The 17,563-nt window shown below is 35.9% G+C and overlaps 1 protein-coding gene across 4 annotated transcripts in view; it reads left to right on the top strand.

The window, feature by feature from the left end:
- CWC27 (CWC27 spliceosome associated cyclophilin) overlaps nt 1-17,563 on the top strand; it is a 120,962-nt gene that overhangs the window by 81,012 nt on the left and 22,387 nt on the right. For 3 of the 4 annotated variants that reach the window (XR_012627129.1, XM_074856399.1, XM_074856400.1), the window contains one exon: nt 3,922-4,019. Coding sequence is in view for 3 of the 4 variants with exons in the window: in XM_074856399.1 (XP_074712500.1) it covers nt 3,922-4,019 (98 nt within the window). In the remaining variant the exon portion in view is untranslated. Of the gene's footprint in view, nt 1-3,921; nt 4,020-15,303; nt 15,702-17,563 lie in introns of those variants that run through there. The other variant, XM_074856401.1, reaches the window with a different exon arrangement.

Raw genomic sequence — 17,563 nt, forward strand, 5'->3', positions numbered from 1 at the left:
ACCCCAACCCTCTCAGAGTTGTCCTCACAGGAGAGGTGTTCCAGCCCTCTGATCATTTTCATAGCCCTCCTCTGGATCTACTCCAACAGGTCAATGTCTTTCCTGTACTAAGGAATCCAGAGCTGGACACAGTACTTCAGGTGGGGTGTCACCAGAGCGAAGTAGAGGGAGAGAACCACCTCCCTCAACCTGCTGGCCACACTTCTTTTGATGAAGCCCAGGACATGGTTGGCTTTCTGGGCTGTGAGTGCACATTGCCGGCTCATGTCCAACTTTTCATCCACCAGTACCCCCAAGTCCTTCACATGACTACTCTCAATCCCTTCATCCCCCAGCCTGTATTGATACGAGGGATTGCTCCAGCCCAGATGCAGGACCTTGCACTTGGCCTTGTTGAACCTTGTGAGTTCACATGGGCCCACTTCTCAAGCTTGTCCAGGTCCCTTTGGATAGTACCCTTTCCCTTAGGCAAGTCAGGCACACCACTCAGCTTAGTGTCATCTGCAAATTTGCTGAGGGTGTACTCGATCCCACTATGTCATTGATGAAGATGTCAAATAATACTGGTCCCAGTGTGGACACCTGAGGGACACCACTCGTCACTGGTCTCCATCTGGACATTGAGCCATTGACCACTACTCTCTGGATGCAGCATTTCATTTAATCTGTATAACTGAATTCATGTTTAATAAAAATTGGAAAACTATGAGAATGGTAAAGAGCAAAACTGCTATTTCAGAGACTAATCATGGCAAGAGGTATGATGTAGAGAAGTAGAGACAAGTTAGCCTTGTTTCACTCCTAACCAGGTATAACACAGTGCTTTGTCTGGTACACTCTTCAGCAAAAATAATAAGTTGTTACTAATGCTGGTTAGTGTGATTTTGTAGGTAGTAGGTAACTGTGTTGCCTTTTGGGGAAACTGAAGGGAGGGGATGATAGAGGTTTAAAAAGGGTTGACTTTTTTGATTTATAAGAATAACTGGGTTGATACAGTGTATAGTAAATTTGTATCAAACATTTGTTTAAAATTCACTGACATTTTTTTTTAAAGTCTTTATAAGAAAATAATAGGGTATATGAGAACAGACTACAAATAATTTGAATTTAATACCTAAGTGGCCACAATGCAATAAAAAAAACTTGTAATACAGCTAAGTACCAGGTTATACAATTGGAAATCAGAAATGCAGGTTGTAGCTGCAGGATAGTACAACTGCTGAATGACATTTTGAAAAGAAGTGACTAAGAGGTGGGGGTTTGGTCCATGTTGCCTAGCTTTAGAAGAAATAACTGCAACATGGAATCCAACTTGGTACTTCAGCAGTTTCACTGAAACTTTCTTCACAAACTGTGGAGATAAAATGTTAACATTTTAAAGAATGAGCTACTTTTCAAAATATGAAATTTAGGAAGGAAATATACTTTTTGGTTTTGTATGCAACATTGGCAATGCCATTTCAGGAAGAGAAAAAGCAATTGCATATTGTTTGTTTTCTACTTGTGCATTTTGGCCCTTCAAAATGGTGGTAAAGAGGCAGGGGAGGAGATTACACCTGCTCTGGAAGTACCTCTCTGTGTTGAGGGAGGGAGGACAGCTTCCAGGCTGCAGGAAGTGGCAAGGAGAGGAAGAACAGGGAGCAAGAGCAAGACGAGATCCTGCAGCCTAGTAGTGGGACTGAGAGAGCACTGAGACAAGCATGGAGCAGACAGTGCTATGCCTCTGAAGCAACAGAAACTTTCCAGGGACAGGGGGCAACTGCATAATTGGCTAAAAACCAACAGCTATGTTATATGAAACCTGAGTGCAAATTTACTGTGTGCAGAGACCTATGCTTCAAAGATGTAGGGGGCAGTTACAGACTGATTTGTAGTCCCTTGTTTTGATTCTGCTCTACCTCATCAATTTGACATTTTCCTGTTTACAAAAAGTCAGTTATTTCTAGTTCTGTTCCAGTAAATCTGGCTTGTGAGTATAGCCTGGCTTTTCTATCAGTCAGTTCTTGCGGCTTCATCTTTAGCATGCAGGCTTTTTGGATTACCTCTCTCATCTACTTCTGAAGTGAGCCTAGGAATAAAAAATGTAGGAAATGTGGAGTTTATAAGGAGCCAAATATCAAAGTCCTTTATTGGCCTAGTATTGGCTAATTGTAGACAGAACTTGAAAAAAACGTTTTAGAATTAGGCTCTCTAGGAGTTAGGACCTTCTGTGTTCTGTACAAAAACCTTTCCACTGGGGGGGGGGAAAAAAAGGGAGGGGGGAGGGGGGGGCTGAATAGTTGTCACTAGTTAATTTGTTCTTCATTCCACAACAGCTTAACATAACTAAGAGTAAGCATGTCCCTCTTACAGGAAAACTTCTGATGTGCTAGGCTCTGTTACTCATAAGTGCCATTCGTAACCCCTTGCTGTGGTGTTGTCACTACGTTCTAGCACTCTTAAGTATTTTAAATGTATAACTTTTATTCACGTGTGTTGTTCCTGCTGTACCACTTGTATAAGAAAACATTGCAGTATACTAGATTAGTATCGCAATGCAATTTCCTTACCATACTATCCCCAATTTATATAAAAGCAATGGAGCTACTTGGGTTAAAAACGTCTCTTTATCCTTCCCCTATAATTTTTTTCTCAGGATAGAAAAGTAGAACTGTAGTCTTACGTAAAAGCTGGTAATCTGGCATCTTCCATGCTGTTGAAAATTAAGACCTACTGCTGTAGTTGATAATTTGAATACCTTTACAGTGGCAGTCTTCTTTTTCTAGTGGTTTTCACAAGCTCTGTGTGCATATGTACAAATGAAAAGTTCAAAAGAAGTCATCACCCACAATTTCAAGTCTTTGCTTAAAAAAGGCTGCTGTATTGTGAGTTAGGGTATTATGGATGAGAATTGAGGTACAGAAATCAGCTACAGGGAGCTTGTATGCCACGTTCCTGCTTTGTAATAATTTTTGCTATTCATTGACTTTGAATACTAAATCAATCAGAACTTAATTTTTCTAAAAAGAAGTGGGACATACAGATTCTAACACCAGAAAAACTTGAAGCAGTTATCAGTTATTTTCCACTGGTGACCATTAGACTGGCACAATTAGGCATGAGCTGAAGTTCAAGAAATTCCATTTAAACATACAAGAGAGCTTTTTTGCATTGAGGGAGGTCAAGCAGTGGTTGCCCAGAGAGATTGTGGAGTTTTGAATATCTTTGGATATTCAAAACCTGACTGGACAGTGCTCTCTGCAACGTACTCTGGCCCTTCTTTGAGCAAGGGAGCTGGACTGGCTGATCTGAAGTCGCTTTCAACCTGTGATTCTATGAAGACAGGTATTTCATCTGATACTGGCACAATGACTTGCAAATTTTGCTTTCTTCTTTGTAGTGTTATCACCTGATTATTCGTTTGTAAAATTTGTAAAATGAAATGAATTTTCATATGTAATAATTTATGCTTACATACATATCATGTCTTTGTCACTTAACAGCTACATTGCCAGTCTGTCTAAGAAATCCAGGATGCTAAGATCTATTACTTCAGTGAACGGAATTTTGTAATACACGTAACATTTATTTGGCAGCGCCTCTGTTTCAGATTCTCTCTGTGTGGTTCTCATGGTTAAATATTACAATGTTAAATTAAAAATACAAATGGTGGTTCTTTGTTTATTATTCACATCCTTGAGATATTTCTAATGGGGTCTTAAAATAAGACATCTGTTACATTCTTTTGTTTTCTCCACTAATGAAAATACGAACTTTCTTAGGTTCTATTGATTTTTTAGCCATGTTCCTAGCATCAGTGAGTGAATACCTTCCCTTTGTTTATATCGGTGATTTATTACCCCTTAACTTTGATTCTGTTTCTCCTGAGTGACTTTACATTCCCAGAAGATTAAATTCTTGTAAATACTTTCCTCTTTGCAGTGAGGAGCTACGGAAAGAAGTGCGACAGCTGAAACGTGAACTGCTGGAAGCAAAGCAGAAAAAAGAAGAAAAAGCTTTAAAACCCAAAGAAAAGGAAGGTAAGAGTATATTATAGCAGGTGCTATGTAGATGTCCAGTTAACTTTCCAGTTTTAAATTTTTTTAGTAGTTTTGTGTTTCATGTGGATAAATGTGAACACTATATTGTTGAAATGTAGGGGTTTTTTTCCCAATAAAATTAGTCGTCCTTAAGAATGGATGTAAGGATGCCAGTATATAAATAAATTGTACAAGTAGCATTTGTTCTTTCAAACGAGATAGTATTTGTCCTTCCAAATGTCCTTTAGTTACATCTGTGTAGTTGGGCAAGCTTCTGGATTTGAAATATCATGGCATAGGATTGAATTCTTTGGTGGGGACGTACCTGTTCTGACCTCTGACTGGGAAAGTCGTGTTTTGGACTTGGAAAGGTACTTAAATGCAGATTATTAACTTACTAACTCAAAGCTACTGACTTCAAACTTTCATGCATCTTATGATACCTGTGGAACACAAACTCAGAAAGTCAGTTCCATGTTTATTTTCTATAAACCTTAACAAAATGGGATCTTCAGATGCCCACTTCTTTGTCAGACAAATTTTGTATTCTATTTCTTTCTAAATGTGCATAAGTTGCTAAATTTATACTAGTATGTAAGGTGTGTGTTTTAGTGCAAGTGAATGTAACACCCTTTATTAGCTGAACTGAAGAAAAAAAAAAGGACTGGTTTTTAAGCACTCTGAAGTTGCTAATCACATTTCTGGAGTGGATTCTTTGTCCAGTTCTCAATACCATAAGAAATCTGGAAGAAAACATAAAACTATTCACTAAAACTTCCAGATGAAACACAGTTTAGAAGAGTGGTAGAAAGTATAAGGTCATTTTTAGAAAAACTCATGCATTCCCTTGAATAACAGGTGAGCTTGATCAACAACCAGTTTGGCAAAATAAAAAATACAGTATCTTGAACTTGTATATGAAATCTGGCATGAAATTTTACAATGTGGTAGCTCTGAAAAAGTTCTAGGAATCATGCTCAATCACTGAATGAATATAAGCTCTCATTGGCAAGGTAATGAATGCTGTCACTGGCCATGTGATAAAAGAACTGCAAGTAGAAGTGTAGAAGAGGTAAAGGTAGTCCTTATGTGCATACATGATAAATTATTTTGAATAGTGCCATGTATGGCAATTGTAATACTATCACTTAAACATTGTTCCTGTTCTGGTGCCAGTTAAGTCAGAGGACTTATTATGGAGTAATTTGAGGAAATCCACCTTTACAGTGACAAAGTAATAGTTGGGCAATACTCATAGTTAGTACTGTGGGGTTTGAAGGATACCTTTTATTCAAGGAAAGGGAGCTTATATATACCAGTGTTGTTGGGTTTTTTTTACTTTCTTCAAAATAAGTAGCAGGTAAGAGATAAACCTGTTGAAAATCTGCAGGTAACAGCTAATGGTGAAAATAATCTTGAAAAATCTTGGGTTTCCTTTTTGTGATTACAGTCAGAGCACAGGAAAGGGTCTGTTCCAGTACATGTTGAGAAAGATACATGGCAGGAAAGAGCCTATTCAACAAGTTCATAGAGTACTAACTAAAACTTCTGAAAATAACCATGTTCCATAATTTAAGACAAAATTAAAAAGACATTAAATGAGATGCAAATGGTGAAGGGCAAAATGTTTAATGAAAATACAGTAACAGGAGACAGATGAACAAGAAGATGGTTGCCTTTGGCTAAGCAAATTGGAAATAAGCTTGAATGCTTGTTTTCACTCCATCTTTAGCATAGTGGTCAACTTTGTTCATATGGTTACGTATGATCAGTGACATAGAAGGAAGCATTTAGTACAGAGCAAGCAACTAGACTAGTTTGATAAATTAGGTGAGTTAATATCATTTGAACTTGATGACAGTCACTGAAGCATAATAGGGAGTTGGCTGAAGCAGTCCCAGAGACATTAACAAAACATTAACAAAATGCTTTAAGAGAATTGTTTGTAACCAAAGTGCAAAGCAGGATTCTGGGAATCTGTTTATTAGTGATCTGGAGAAAACAACAGATTACCTTTGTTAAGTTTGCAGACAAAAAAATATATGGGACAGGAAATGAGAAGATGAAAGAAAGAAAAATGCAAACTTATGTGCTAAGGCTACATGTTCATAAGCAGTTGTTCAAGTGAAGAGCTGAGGGGCTCACTCTTTTCCCTTCCACTAATCCGTGTTGGAGCTTTTATCGATCTGGTTCAGTTTAAGTTGGAAGAAAAGTGTTCCTTTTTTTCTTTGGTAGGATAGTTTTATGCTGGGTTGGTAGATTGAGTCAGTTCATTGAAGTTAAAAGCTAGGTCAAAGTAAACAAAATATGTTTACCTTGGGAGATCTCAGGGAAAAAAAGATTATTATAGTAAGTGGTTTGTATGTCTCTCACAAATTATGAGTTGTACAAATACAAGAAGTTAGATAGCATTTAGGCAACTTAAAATCTAGGAAACATAAGTAGAAAGCTGCGAGCAAACTGATAGTGCCATGCTATTGAAGAAAACTAAAATGGACACTCATAAAATGGGCGGACTCGTTTTCTTTTCAGCCTGAATCCTTTGCCCAGTTTTGGTGATTGCACTGGAAAAAAAGATACAAGGCATCTTAAGGGAGTACAGAGGAGAGCAACAAAGGGGAATCTAGAAAGTATAGTATTTGAAGCTTGTAAGAACTGGGGCTGTTCAGTTCAGAGAAGAGATTACTTTGTAAAAGGAGACATATTAATGATCATCAGGAATGTTAAAGGCTACCATGGAGAGGAAATTATTCTATGTAATCCCTGTGGAGAAGGCAGGATATAATTTTTGCAGCTAAAGAGATTTAGGTTAAATGTTAGGGAAAACTTCCTAAAGTGTTGGAATCGTTGACCTACAAAGTGAAACTTTTCAATAGCAGATTAGGCAAGTACTTTTTAGGACTGATGCAGAAAAGGTTGATCCTGCCTTTCAGGGGGGATGGGTTTAGCTGTTCTGTTTTTCAAGATTCTGTGAAGCACAATTTAATCAAAAGAAAGGTAAGATGTGGCCCAAAAGAAGGTTTTGAATGGAAGGAGAAAGTAAGCATCTTGTTAATGGTGATAGTAGTTAGGTGGAAGCATCACCAAAAGCATTATACTTACCATCACTGTGAGTCTTTAAATCAAGCAGTTAAAATAAAGGCTTGATTGTAGGTCTGCCAAAATAATTGATTAAGGCAGTAGTCTCTTTTACACTTTGCTTTCTCTTCAAATAACTTATTCTGGTTACCTAGTGTTATTGATTAATTGTAATTTACTGGGAAATAACCACTTCTCAATTTTTAGTGATGAATAAAATTTTATTAGCAAGCGGCGAGTGAGCAAAACAGCGCTGGGTGTGCCGGGAGTCTCTGCTCTACCAAGACACACACCTTACAGGACAGAACTGAGTCCCTTTACAGTGTAGGCTTCATCCATATTCATGATGGGCGTACCCTGAGGGTCTGCAAAGGTGTAAACAAGTTTCCCGGGCTTTTCTCCTGTTTTCGCGGGCTTTTCTCAGGTTTCCGTCACAGAAGGGGAGATGACTCAGCACAAGTGTTTTTGTAGTGGCTTGAAGATGGGGGCCATTTTAGCTCCCTTCTAACAACTGATTTTAACAATAGAAACTATATACATATATCTTATTTCTTATTTACATAAGAGAATTACAAAACTGTTCGGCCACAACATCCTGACTACAACTTCTTTTTCCCCTTGAGATTTGAATAACAAATACCATATATGTTTTATTACACCTAGTATGTTATTTTGTCTATACCCTGAAAAGAGAAGGTCAGTACCCTAATGATGTTTCCCTTTTTGAAAAAGTCTTGCACAAAAAAAGGTAATTCACCATATGATCCAAGGAAGTAAAAAATTTTCTGGTGGTAGAGAATCTACCATTACAGAATTCATACCCAAAGAATAAATTGATATGGTCTTGAAGGAAAGGAAGCTGTTCCTACATTTAACTAGAACGAACAGTGCTTAAAGGTGATGACTGAAGGGCAGATGGGTGATTTACTGTATAACTGGCATATAATGTGTATTATAAAGGATTCTGGATGAAATATAAGAACATCTTTAAGTAAGAGATGCATTTCTGATGCCAGAGATTTAAAAGTGATCAAAACCCCATTGTGAAATAATAGAATTTACTCAGAATTACCACAAGGTCTTGTCATTAGACATTTAACTGAAAAATACATTAATGTCCTCTGTCTAGCTGTGGATGCATATTGACACGGTAGCATAAAATAGCCATAAAGTTGTCATAAATACCATGTATTTTGACACCAGAATAAATTTACTTTTTTGGTTTTCTTCATCCATGCTTTAATATTTTTTTCTGCCTCTAAATCCCTTTCCAGATCTTAGTTTGGGTATTTTTTCAGAGCCAGTAACAATCAAAGCAGGACAAGGTAGGGATTCAAGCTCAAGTAAATTTTTTTAATCTGTCCTTAAAAATTCAGGAGCTAGATTGTCTTTGCTAATTTATCTGGACAACAGCTCTCTTGGCAGTATTGCCAACATTCAGACTAAGAAGGAAGAACTGAGACTTTAAATAAAGGAGAGATTTTAAAATTTAGGGTAAGTGTCTTTTGCAGCATTTTACAGGTCACATTCTGTATGTCATTTGAAGTTTCATTTACTATTTTTAGTAAGTAGATCATTTAGTAAGGAAGTAGATTTATTTAGTAAATAAATTTACTGTCTACATTTTTTAGTAAGAATCAAGAATAACAATAGCACATTCTATGCATTGGTACGCTGGGTCCACATTTGTTACATACAGGAAAAAATAAGATTCTAGAAATACATATTTTGATTTTTCAGGGAAAGGGAAAATGTTTTGGGTTTTTTTATTTAAAAGTAAATAAAATGTATCAGCTACACCAGAATCCACCTAACGTTCTCAAACACTGACACTTGATGATTAAAAAAATGCTTAAATTGTTTGTAATATAAAAATAATTAGGTGATGAAACTATCATCTTCTTGTTGTCTGCCTTTGTCTCGACTTCAACTAATATATAAAAAAGTATTAAAATGCTGGCAGTATCAACTGGTACTTGCTAAATACCTCTTTCTGTAATGCTGTCTTTCTGATTAGTTACTATGATTTATATAAATTTTGAAGTTAGTATGTGTTACGAAGGTTAGTTAAAGTTATGAAGTTAGTATGAAGTTAAAAATGGTCAATTGTCACTTCCAGATACTACCCACTGCATTTTAGAAATCATTCTCCAGATGTCGTTCACAGGCCTATCAATTCGTGGTCATTTGAATTGTACAAAACTTCTCCTCTGTATGGAAAGAACAAGTGCAGTTGCATGATACGTGTATTTGTGGTAAAGGATGAAAGAATTTGCAGACTTCAAGAATATCTGCAGAAAGTTGAAATTTTAATAGGAATTTTAAGTAAAACAATAATGTGCATGTAACCTTTTACCACAGACCAGATGTGCACTTTTGGATGAAGCCATGCTGGAAAATGCATTCCGGGAGCACACCTGATGAGCTCCAACCGGTAGTCTGAAATAGACAGTGAGCATTATCAGGGCCTCAGCATAGCAGTTTTGCTCACATTTCATGGTGTTGTTGGGTAATGTTGAAATAGCCAGAGTTTTCATGTCTTTTGTGAATTTCAGCCTTATAACTAGAGGTGACCCAAAGACACAAAAGTGATCCAGAGCTAACTGTCTAAATTTTTAAAATGTTTGTCTGTTTGCACTTATGACAAAGCTATTATTTCCGTCATTGTTCATATGGAGCTAAAAGCAGTTTTCTGAAATTTCCCTTTTTCACTCTAGCCAGATAGTCTTTTTTTTTTTTTTCTAAAGTCTGTTGGAACATTTCAGTTCTGAAGCATCAGCTTTGAAGAAAATACAGATTAAAATTTAGTATATATGTTAGAAGGATTAAGTAGCAGCTTGTGACTGCTAACCTAATAATATTGCTGTCTTGTAGTGATGTTGGAATAGTAATTGAAGAAGCATAATTTCATTGAGCCTCTAAACTTTCTTAATATTAATTGTGAAAATACTTAGAGTTGTAAATATTTGTAAGTTGTCATAAAATTAGCATGATGTTGTATCTTAAACTTCATTTTGGTCTGTGTAACATCAACTTACTATAGTGTACTTCATGCTTGCTGTGTTACCAAAATTGAAACAGGACTCAGTATTTACACTGGATCTTAAGACTATTGGAAAAACATTGTTAGAAAACTGTGAATTTATTAATTGTCAAGAAACAAAAGTAAATGTCACTAAATACTAGATTCTAATACAGGAAGTACTAGACTGGGGGAGGAAAAGAAGAAAAATGTCGTTGAAAATAAATTGAGATTCATGTTGGGATGTTAAAAGATTATTTCCTTAGTATTAAGGAAAAATAATTTTACATACAAACTCATAAAATAAAGAAACTGGGAAAGCTATAATAGTGAAAGATATATCAGGTTTGTTCTAGAAAATGCACTGAACATGACTTTACATTGTGATGTGGCTGTGATTGTATGGTCATTGATACAAAGACATTAACTGTAAAAGCACAGTTGTCTTACTGCACTTGCTTCCAAGTACTGTACCACCAAAAAAGATGGTGAACAAATATTCAATTTGGATATAAATGGAAAAAAAACAAAAAACAAAAAAACAAAACTAGCAGGAGACTAGGTCTACTGATTTCTTAGGAGATACTTGAAGATATCTCTAATTTAGGTAGGGAGTGGGATGGAAGAGTGGAATGTTAAGTATGTAAAGATGGTAAGTGAAGGGAATGAAGGATACCTTTCCTGTGAAACAGCCATTTACAACTGAAGAATAACAGAAGAGACTTTAGAAACACTGTAGTTTTAATATCATGAAATCTAACAGTAGTAAACCAGTGTTGTACCTGAGGAAGTCATTTTGCCCCCAAATTAAAAGCATTTTTTATATCTCAGTTCACTTAGTCATATTTTGTTTACTGGCCTGAATCAGTGCAATAGAGCTGTCAACATGCAAGACAATCCACTAAACATATAACAGTTTATCTATTCCACATTAGTTTAGATATAAGAAATTGCATATATTTAAAACAGACTACTATCAGGAAATTAATGTGTATGTAGCAGATTTTTCCATTGTTGTCTGCCTATCCTCCTGGGGAATGTGGAATGGAGAGTGAGTTGTGTCATGGTGCAGACACTTCCACAGTGTCTACGTATGCTCTGAGCTGACTGCATTAGGAAAAAATTCTAGTTCTGAGGCTATGTAACAGCATTGATATGATTCTGTGCTTGATTAATAAACACTGCATCTCAGCCAAAACTTGCAACTCTAGTGGGAGAAATTCACTGAAGACCACAGAGCTGTGAGAATAAGGCTTAAGTCATACTGGACTTTTTGCAGGGTCTGGGCTAATTCTGAGAGGACACTAATGAAGGGGTGGCAGCACAAGACATCTATTTTACATCCATTGGCAGATCTTTATTAGTATTGGTATCACATCTAATATCACTACTTCAAATTGCTCATGTTACATATTACACCTACCTAATTTTTCTCTGTATTCAGAGGTTAGAGTAATTAAGGAAGGTTGGGGGGGAAAATTTAAGTGTTTACATTGTTTCAAGAGGACAGAGTAAAAACCTAATTCCCTCTGTACATGTTCAATTATAATCAGCCTTTCAATTTGTGAATAAGATTGTTGACTATGCCAGACTGCTGTCAAGACCTTACTCTAAATAATTTGGTTTTCTTCTATGTGATATTTGCTGTACTGATGCCAGAAATTACACCAGATGCTACAATTTGAGTGCTGAATTGCTTCAGCATTTTGAAGTACTTAAATATTTTAAAAAAATACATTTTTCAAAGTTCTATAGTGTAAACCTGTGAATATACTTCAATGAAATTTGCTTTGAACAAATACCTTCTACCCAGTTGTTGAACTATATGTTGGTTTTAAATATCAGTAGTATTTAAGAAGTAGTATTTTAGTTGTTCTTGTTAGAACATTTTTGTAAACTGTCTGCTAATTTGTGGATGATGAAATTTAATTGTCACATAAGAAAACAGAAAAGCTACAAAGTTTATCTGAGCAGAGAAACCTAACAACTAATTTAAAAACCAACATTCAAGTATGTCCTGGTTCAGCTAGGATAGGGTTAAATTTCCCCAGCAGTGGGGAGGGAGCTCTAGCCCCGTTATTCGATACCATGCTGACCATGCTGGGGTCAAGTCCCACGCCTAGCGCGCGGGAAGAGCAGGGATGGCTTTTGTCCAGGTCGGACCCCTCACTGCTGTATCCGTGTGGTATGTCTCTTGTTCTGCTCATTGTTATTACTGTTATTGTTATTGTTGTTGTTTGGTTTGTTGTTGTTACACTGTTGTATTAAATTTTTCCTTATCTCAACCCTGGAGTTTGTATTTCACTCCCTGCCCCATCCGGTCTGAGGGTGGGGGAGGGGCAGCAGCATCATGGTCTCAGGTCCCGGCAGGGCCTAAACCCCCACAAAGTGTAAGGATTCTACTGAGACATGAAGTATTTTCTGCTTTGTTTTTAATTGTGGTATGGTAATCAAATGATTGAAGTGTTTAGAGAACTCAAAATCACAGAATCATTCAGGTTGGAAAAGACCCTCGGGATCATCGAGTCCAACCATCAGCCCTACTCTACAAAGTTCTCCCCTACACCATATCCCCCAGCATCTCATCTAAACGACCCTTAAACACATCCAGGGATGGTGACTCCACCACCTCCCTGGGCAGCCTATTCCACAGGCTGACCAAAATCTAGCAAGGATGCCAATTTAAGAATATATTTTATTTCTGTTTTATTGTTAAGTTTGGGTATTGTCAGTGTCATTTAAAGTCCTGTCTTACACAGAAAGATACCTCCTTGAAGTCTGAGACTTTAACAGAATTACGCACCTTTGAGAACATATGAAAACAACAAAATCCAAACTTTGGTAGTTTGGGAATTGTGCAGCATGAATATGTTAAGTATGAAGATTTTGCAGTATATACATTAAAGGTGCATTGTATCAAAATACACATCTTGAATGTGTCACTTTTGAAACTTTTATGTTTTCTTCCAGTATTTATATTTTTTTTCTCATTTAATCTCATAAAATAATACCCAGCATCCCTATTCTGTTTCCTCCTTGCTAAAGTCAATGCTTTTTTCACTTGTCTCTCTCTGTCTCAGAACAAAAGAGGACAAAAACCTCACTATAAGCCAGCCCTAATTTTAGTACTAATCTTAAGCATGTGCTGAAAATCAATTAACATTAGAAAAATTTTAAAAACCACATTTTAGACTGGGACTGTGTGCCTGAAAGCTGTTCAGAATAGATTCGCTAGAAACTTCCACTGTTGCATATTAAAATCTACCCTGCTTTACAAGTCAGCGGGCTCTGCTCTTTCAAATAAATGTTTTGAAGCTCTAAGAGTTACTTCTGAGATTGTATTATTTGAGTTGGCTAAAAGAACTAGTAAATTTGTTCTAGAATTGTTTCTTTTTTCACTGTAGCAAACTGAAAATCCAGTAGTCAGTCCAACCCTGGAAGTTCATTCTGTAAGCAAATCTATTCAGTTATTCACAGTTGCTAAATAGTTCCTGACTCTTACCTAACTTGTAAGCAAACCAGGGCTCTTCATGAACTTAGGAAGGTGCAAAGAAAATTGGAAGCAGGATTAGTACTAAAAAAATATACTGGGAAGTATGTTATAAATTCTTTCAAGCATAACATTATTTCATATTGTATTTTCTGATATATTAATTTTTATACTACTTTACAGTAAATTAATGGTTTTATTTTCATATAGTATTTAATGCTGGAAGAAAAATTTTTCCTAGATTCTGGAAGAAGTGTGTTATCTATCTTAGATTATTTATAGAAAGTGACTTTATGTCCTCCATCTGTCACTTCTGATAGGAATTCCATTTTAATTCATGAAATATTAAGGTATATCAGAATTTCTTTTGTAATTTATAAGGGGTTTGTTTCTTTTGGAACAGAAATAGTTTTTCTTTTCAAGATTTGAATATCATTAAGTTTTTTAAAATCAGTACTGCATATCTCTCTAATTCTAAAAGAACACAATATAAACTGAATATTGATGGATAGCTGAAACTGGAATGTACTGCACAAATATAGGAATACGTTTTAGGCCTCTTATTTTAATGGACAGAAACATTTAGTCATAACTTACTTCATTTCAAGCAAGGAGTTGTCCAGGGTTTTTCAGTTTTTTGTTGTCTGCTTTGATATTTAGTCTACCTATACCATGAATTTCTTGAAATCTCTGTCCAGTAGGTCTTTCATCATATGAAATGTGTCATCTGAGTTGCTAAAGAATGCATTTGAGATAGTGACAAAAGTTAATGGGGTCATCACATTTAAAACATATACAAACCCTGCTAAATAAACTGGGGTGCCTTTTAATACAGATTTCTTTGTACACTCTGCTTATTTTACCTTGGTTCTGCATGAACTCATGATTATGTATGCAAAGTTCATTACAAGGGTTAATGGGATTAGTTTTGTGAAGTTCAGAGGAATGTTTTGTAATAAAAGATACTTAAGTCTATTTATGTAAAAATCTTCATGCTAGCTGTACCTTATCAAAGAAAATACATAAATCAAAATTCTTTCATTGATCCTCATCAGTGCTGCAGGCTCTTTCTTACAGACATTAAACCTTCAGAAACAGCATGTATTTTTTCTCTGTCACAATAGGTATTGTTTCTGCCCTTCTGAAGATTTACAAACGAAGCTTCTTTTTTCAGCAAATGTTTTATGTGCAGCTTCATTATCTTTTTCTTGAAAAGGAAACAAAATCTCTAGATTTTATACAGATTCTACCTCCTTTATTACAAGCACAGTCATTTTTACAAGGTTTGTCAAGACTGATACAAATAACAAAGTGATAAAGTTTGCACTGTGAAAAATTGTATGCATACTGTCAGAAGTACATTTGTGTACCTTACCTGTGCCACAGTTGGCGTACACGCTAAGCCAAAGTTACCCCACCTGCAGTGTTAGAAATGAAGCCCAGTTATTAAAGCCAGTATGAATGTGAGTGTAAGCAGTGATTGTACTTTTTTGATGTACCACAGTCACCAGGCCTAGAACTCATACTTCTTGGTTTTCATAAAGTGGAAGATAGAATTCGGTTGCAGTTTCCAAAATAGAGTATGACTGATGCAACTTGTGTTAAGTGTTTATTATGCTATTAAATTTACCAGGTTCTATAGGAATTAAGCTTAAAATCATCAAGCTTTCTTTTCTGCTCCACTTCCTATTTAGGAGTTGATCAAAACCCATCCAGACTGCCATTCAGTTCAGCTCAACACCCTTGGATCAAGTTCTTGTGTCTTTGTTATGCTTCTGCAATTTTGTAGTTCAAAACTGACATCATCTGAACTGTTCCTAATTTAAGTGTAAGCAAAATAAATCCTTCTGTATTTTTTTAAAATCAATCCCTTCCTTTCTGGTTTAGAGACTTCTGAATCTCTTCCTTAGTTTCAGGCTGTCATTGGAAGCCATGTCTCAAAAACAGTTTTAGGTTAGATTACTAACCATCAGGTTGGCATCTGTTACTCCTTAAAGGAATATTTCAGGATAGAAGAATCTATCTGAAAGAAAATAAATTACATAAATGCTAAAGTTTTTGTCACAGTAAGATGAGGGATTTCTTGGCGGTATCTCAGGCTAGCTGAGGTAAGTAGCAATGTACTTAGAAATTCTGTTAAGGGTAGGATAAAGTGTATTTTCAATAAGGAAGGTTGTCGTCTTCTTTTTTTCCTCACCTTCCTTACTGACAGAATGTACACAACTTGTTCAAACTAAGGTAAAAAAATCTTTCTTTGCCTGATGCTATTTATACTTTGCAATGAGATGGGTCTAGGGCACAAGTATGCAAGATCCCTGTAACTTAAAGTAGTATCTTCTGCATCCTGCCATACTTAAAATAAAGCATTCAATTTTTTTTTCACTGCTGTGCATCCATGTCATGTTTCATTCATTTTTGTCTGAATAAATCCCCTTAGATTAAGGATTTTGGAGCTCATATATTTTAATACCAATGTAATGGTATTTATACTTTTGCTAGATTGGCAAGCTGGACCTAAGTTTGTCAAGCTTGATGTGAAGGTCAAGTCCATCACAGAGTGCTGTGGTTCCTCTTTTTGCCAACTCTATTGCAAAAGATATGGAGGGGTTTTGGGATGCTGACTGGGAGTAGTAGCCAGCAATCTATTTTTACAGTTTAAAAGGGTTTTTACATTTTTAAAAGGTTTCTTCCCACCAACTCTCTTCCAGATGTTTTCTTTTGCTTGCTAGTTATGTGAGTTTATTCATGCAGACATGAAATAATTTTATCAAAGAATTGCTACTTCTCAAAACTGAATATTTTATTTATTTTAAAAAGTAGACACTGTTTGTGGTTTTGAAATGATTGGAGTTTTCAAAAGTTTTAAAATGTGTTAGAAACCCATTAATTTAGGGGCTCTTGAAAATCCTGTTGTATTACTTGCTTTTAATGTGACGTGAGTAATAGGTTGAAGACCTCATGGAGAAATACACGCATGTCTTTAAGTCATTTTAATGAAAGGTGCAGAAATGTGATTCATACAAGTGCATAACTGTTTTGGTTGACTCGCTCTGAAGTTAGTTCAGGCGGCTCTGATTATCTTTTGTCTGACTTATGAAAAGGCTTTCCTGGGAGGCAGCGAGAACGAAGTTGAGGATTAGAAAAACTCTGACAGGCAAAGCCTCAAGAAAACAATAATCTCAAGAGAAGGCTTAAACTGAAATTTAAATTATTTGCGTTAACAGTAAGTGACAACCATATGAGTGTGATAAAAGTACACAAACACACAACTGCAGGGGAATTTAACCTATTTGTATGAGAATTATATTTGAGCTGCACTAGATTAATCTAAAATCTTAGTCAAAGGACATGTATGACTAAGGATCACATCTTCTTTAAATTCAGCGTATGTATATTGAAGTTTGGATTACAGGTTTAAATGTTTATGGCCAGCTTGAGACTGGCGTTTTCATCAGTTTTCAAGAACACTCTTCTCCGTTCCTTTGCTTGCCATAGATGAATAATTATCATCGGGTAAATGGGATTAATTTCAAAGCACCCCTTTAGGTAAATGTCACCTGAAAGATTGCTTTCTATAAGGAAGTGGTTTTGTAGTTCAAGTTATTTCTGTTAATAAAACAAGGCAGTATGTTTTTTCTACACAGCCAACAAGTTTGATGTGATACATGTATTCATGCAAAAGCTAGTGTTTTGTCTTCACAAGGGGTTAGTCTTAAATTAAGAATGGGGGTTTTTATTAGCAGAAGAAACTGAGGTAATAGGGGAAAAGATGGAGCTGAGCCATTATGATTTGTACTTTCATACTGTACGTCGCTATTCTCTTCAGTTCATCTGATACTATGCTGCATGAGTTTTTATGGCAGATTTGATTTCATTCATTCAGCTGTTTAATCATCCCTAAATGTCTGTGTATATGCATTTATCTTTTTTGGTCATTCTAGAGGATGGCTTTTT

The sequence above is a fragment of the Strix uralensis genome, chromosome Z (genome assembly GCF_047716275.1).
Source record: "Strix uralensis isolate ZFMK-TIS-50842 chromosome Z, bStrUra1, whole genome shotgun sequence".
NCBI lineage: Eukaryota > Metazoa > Chordata > Aves > Strigiformes > Strigidae > Strix > Strix uralensis.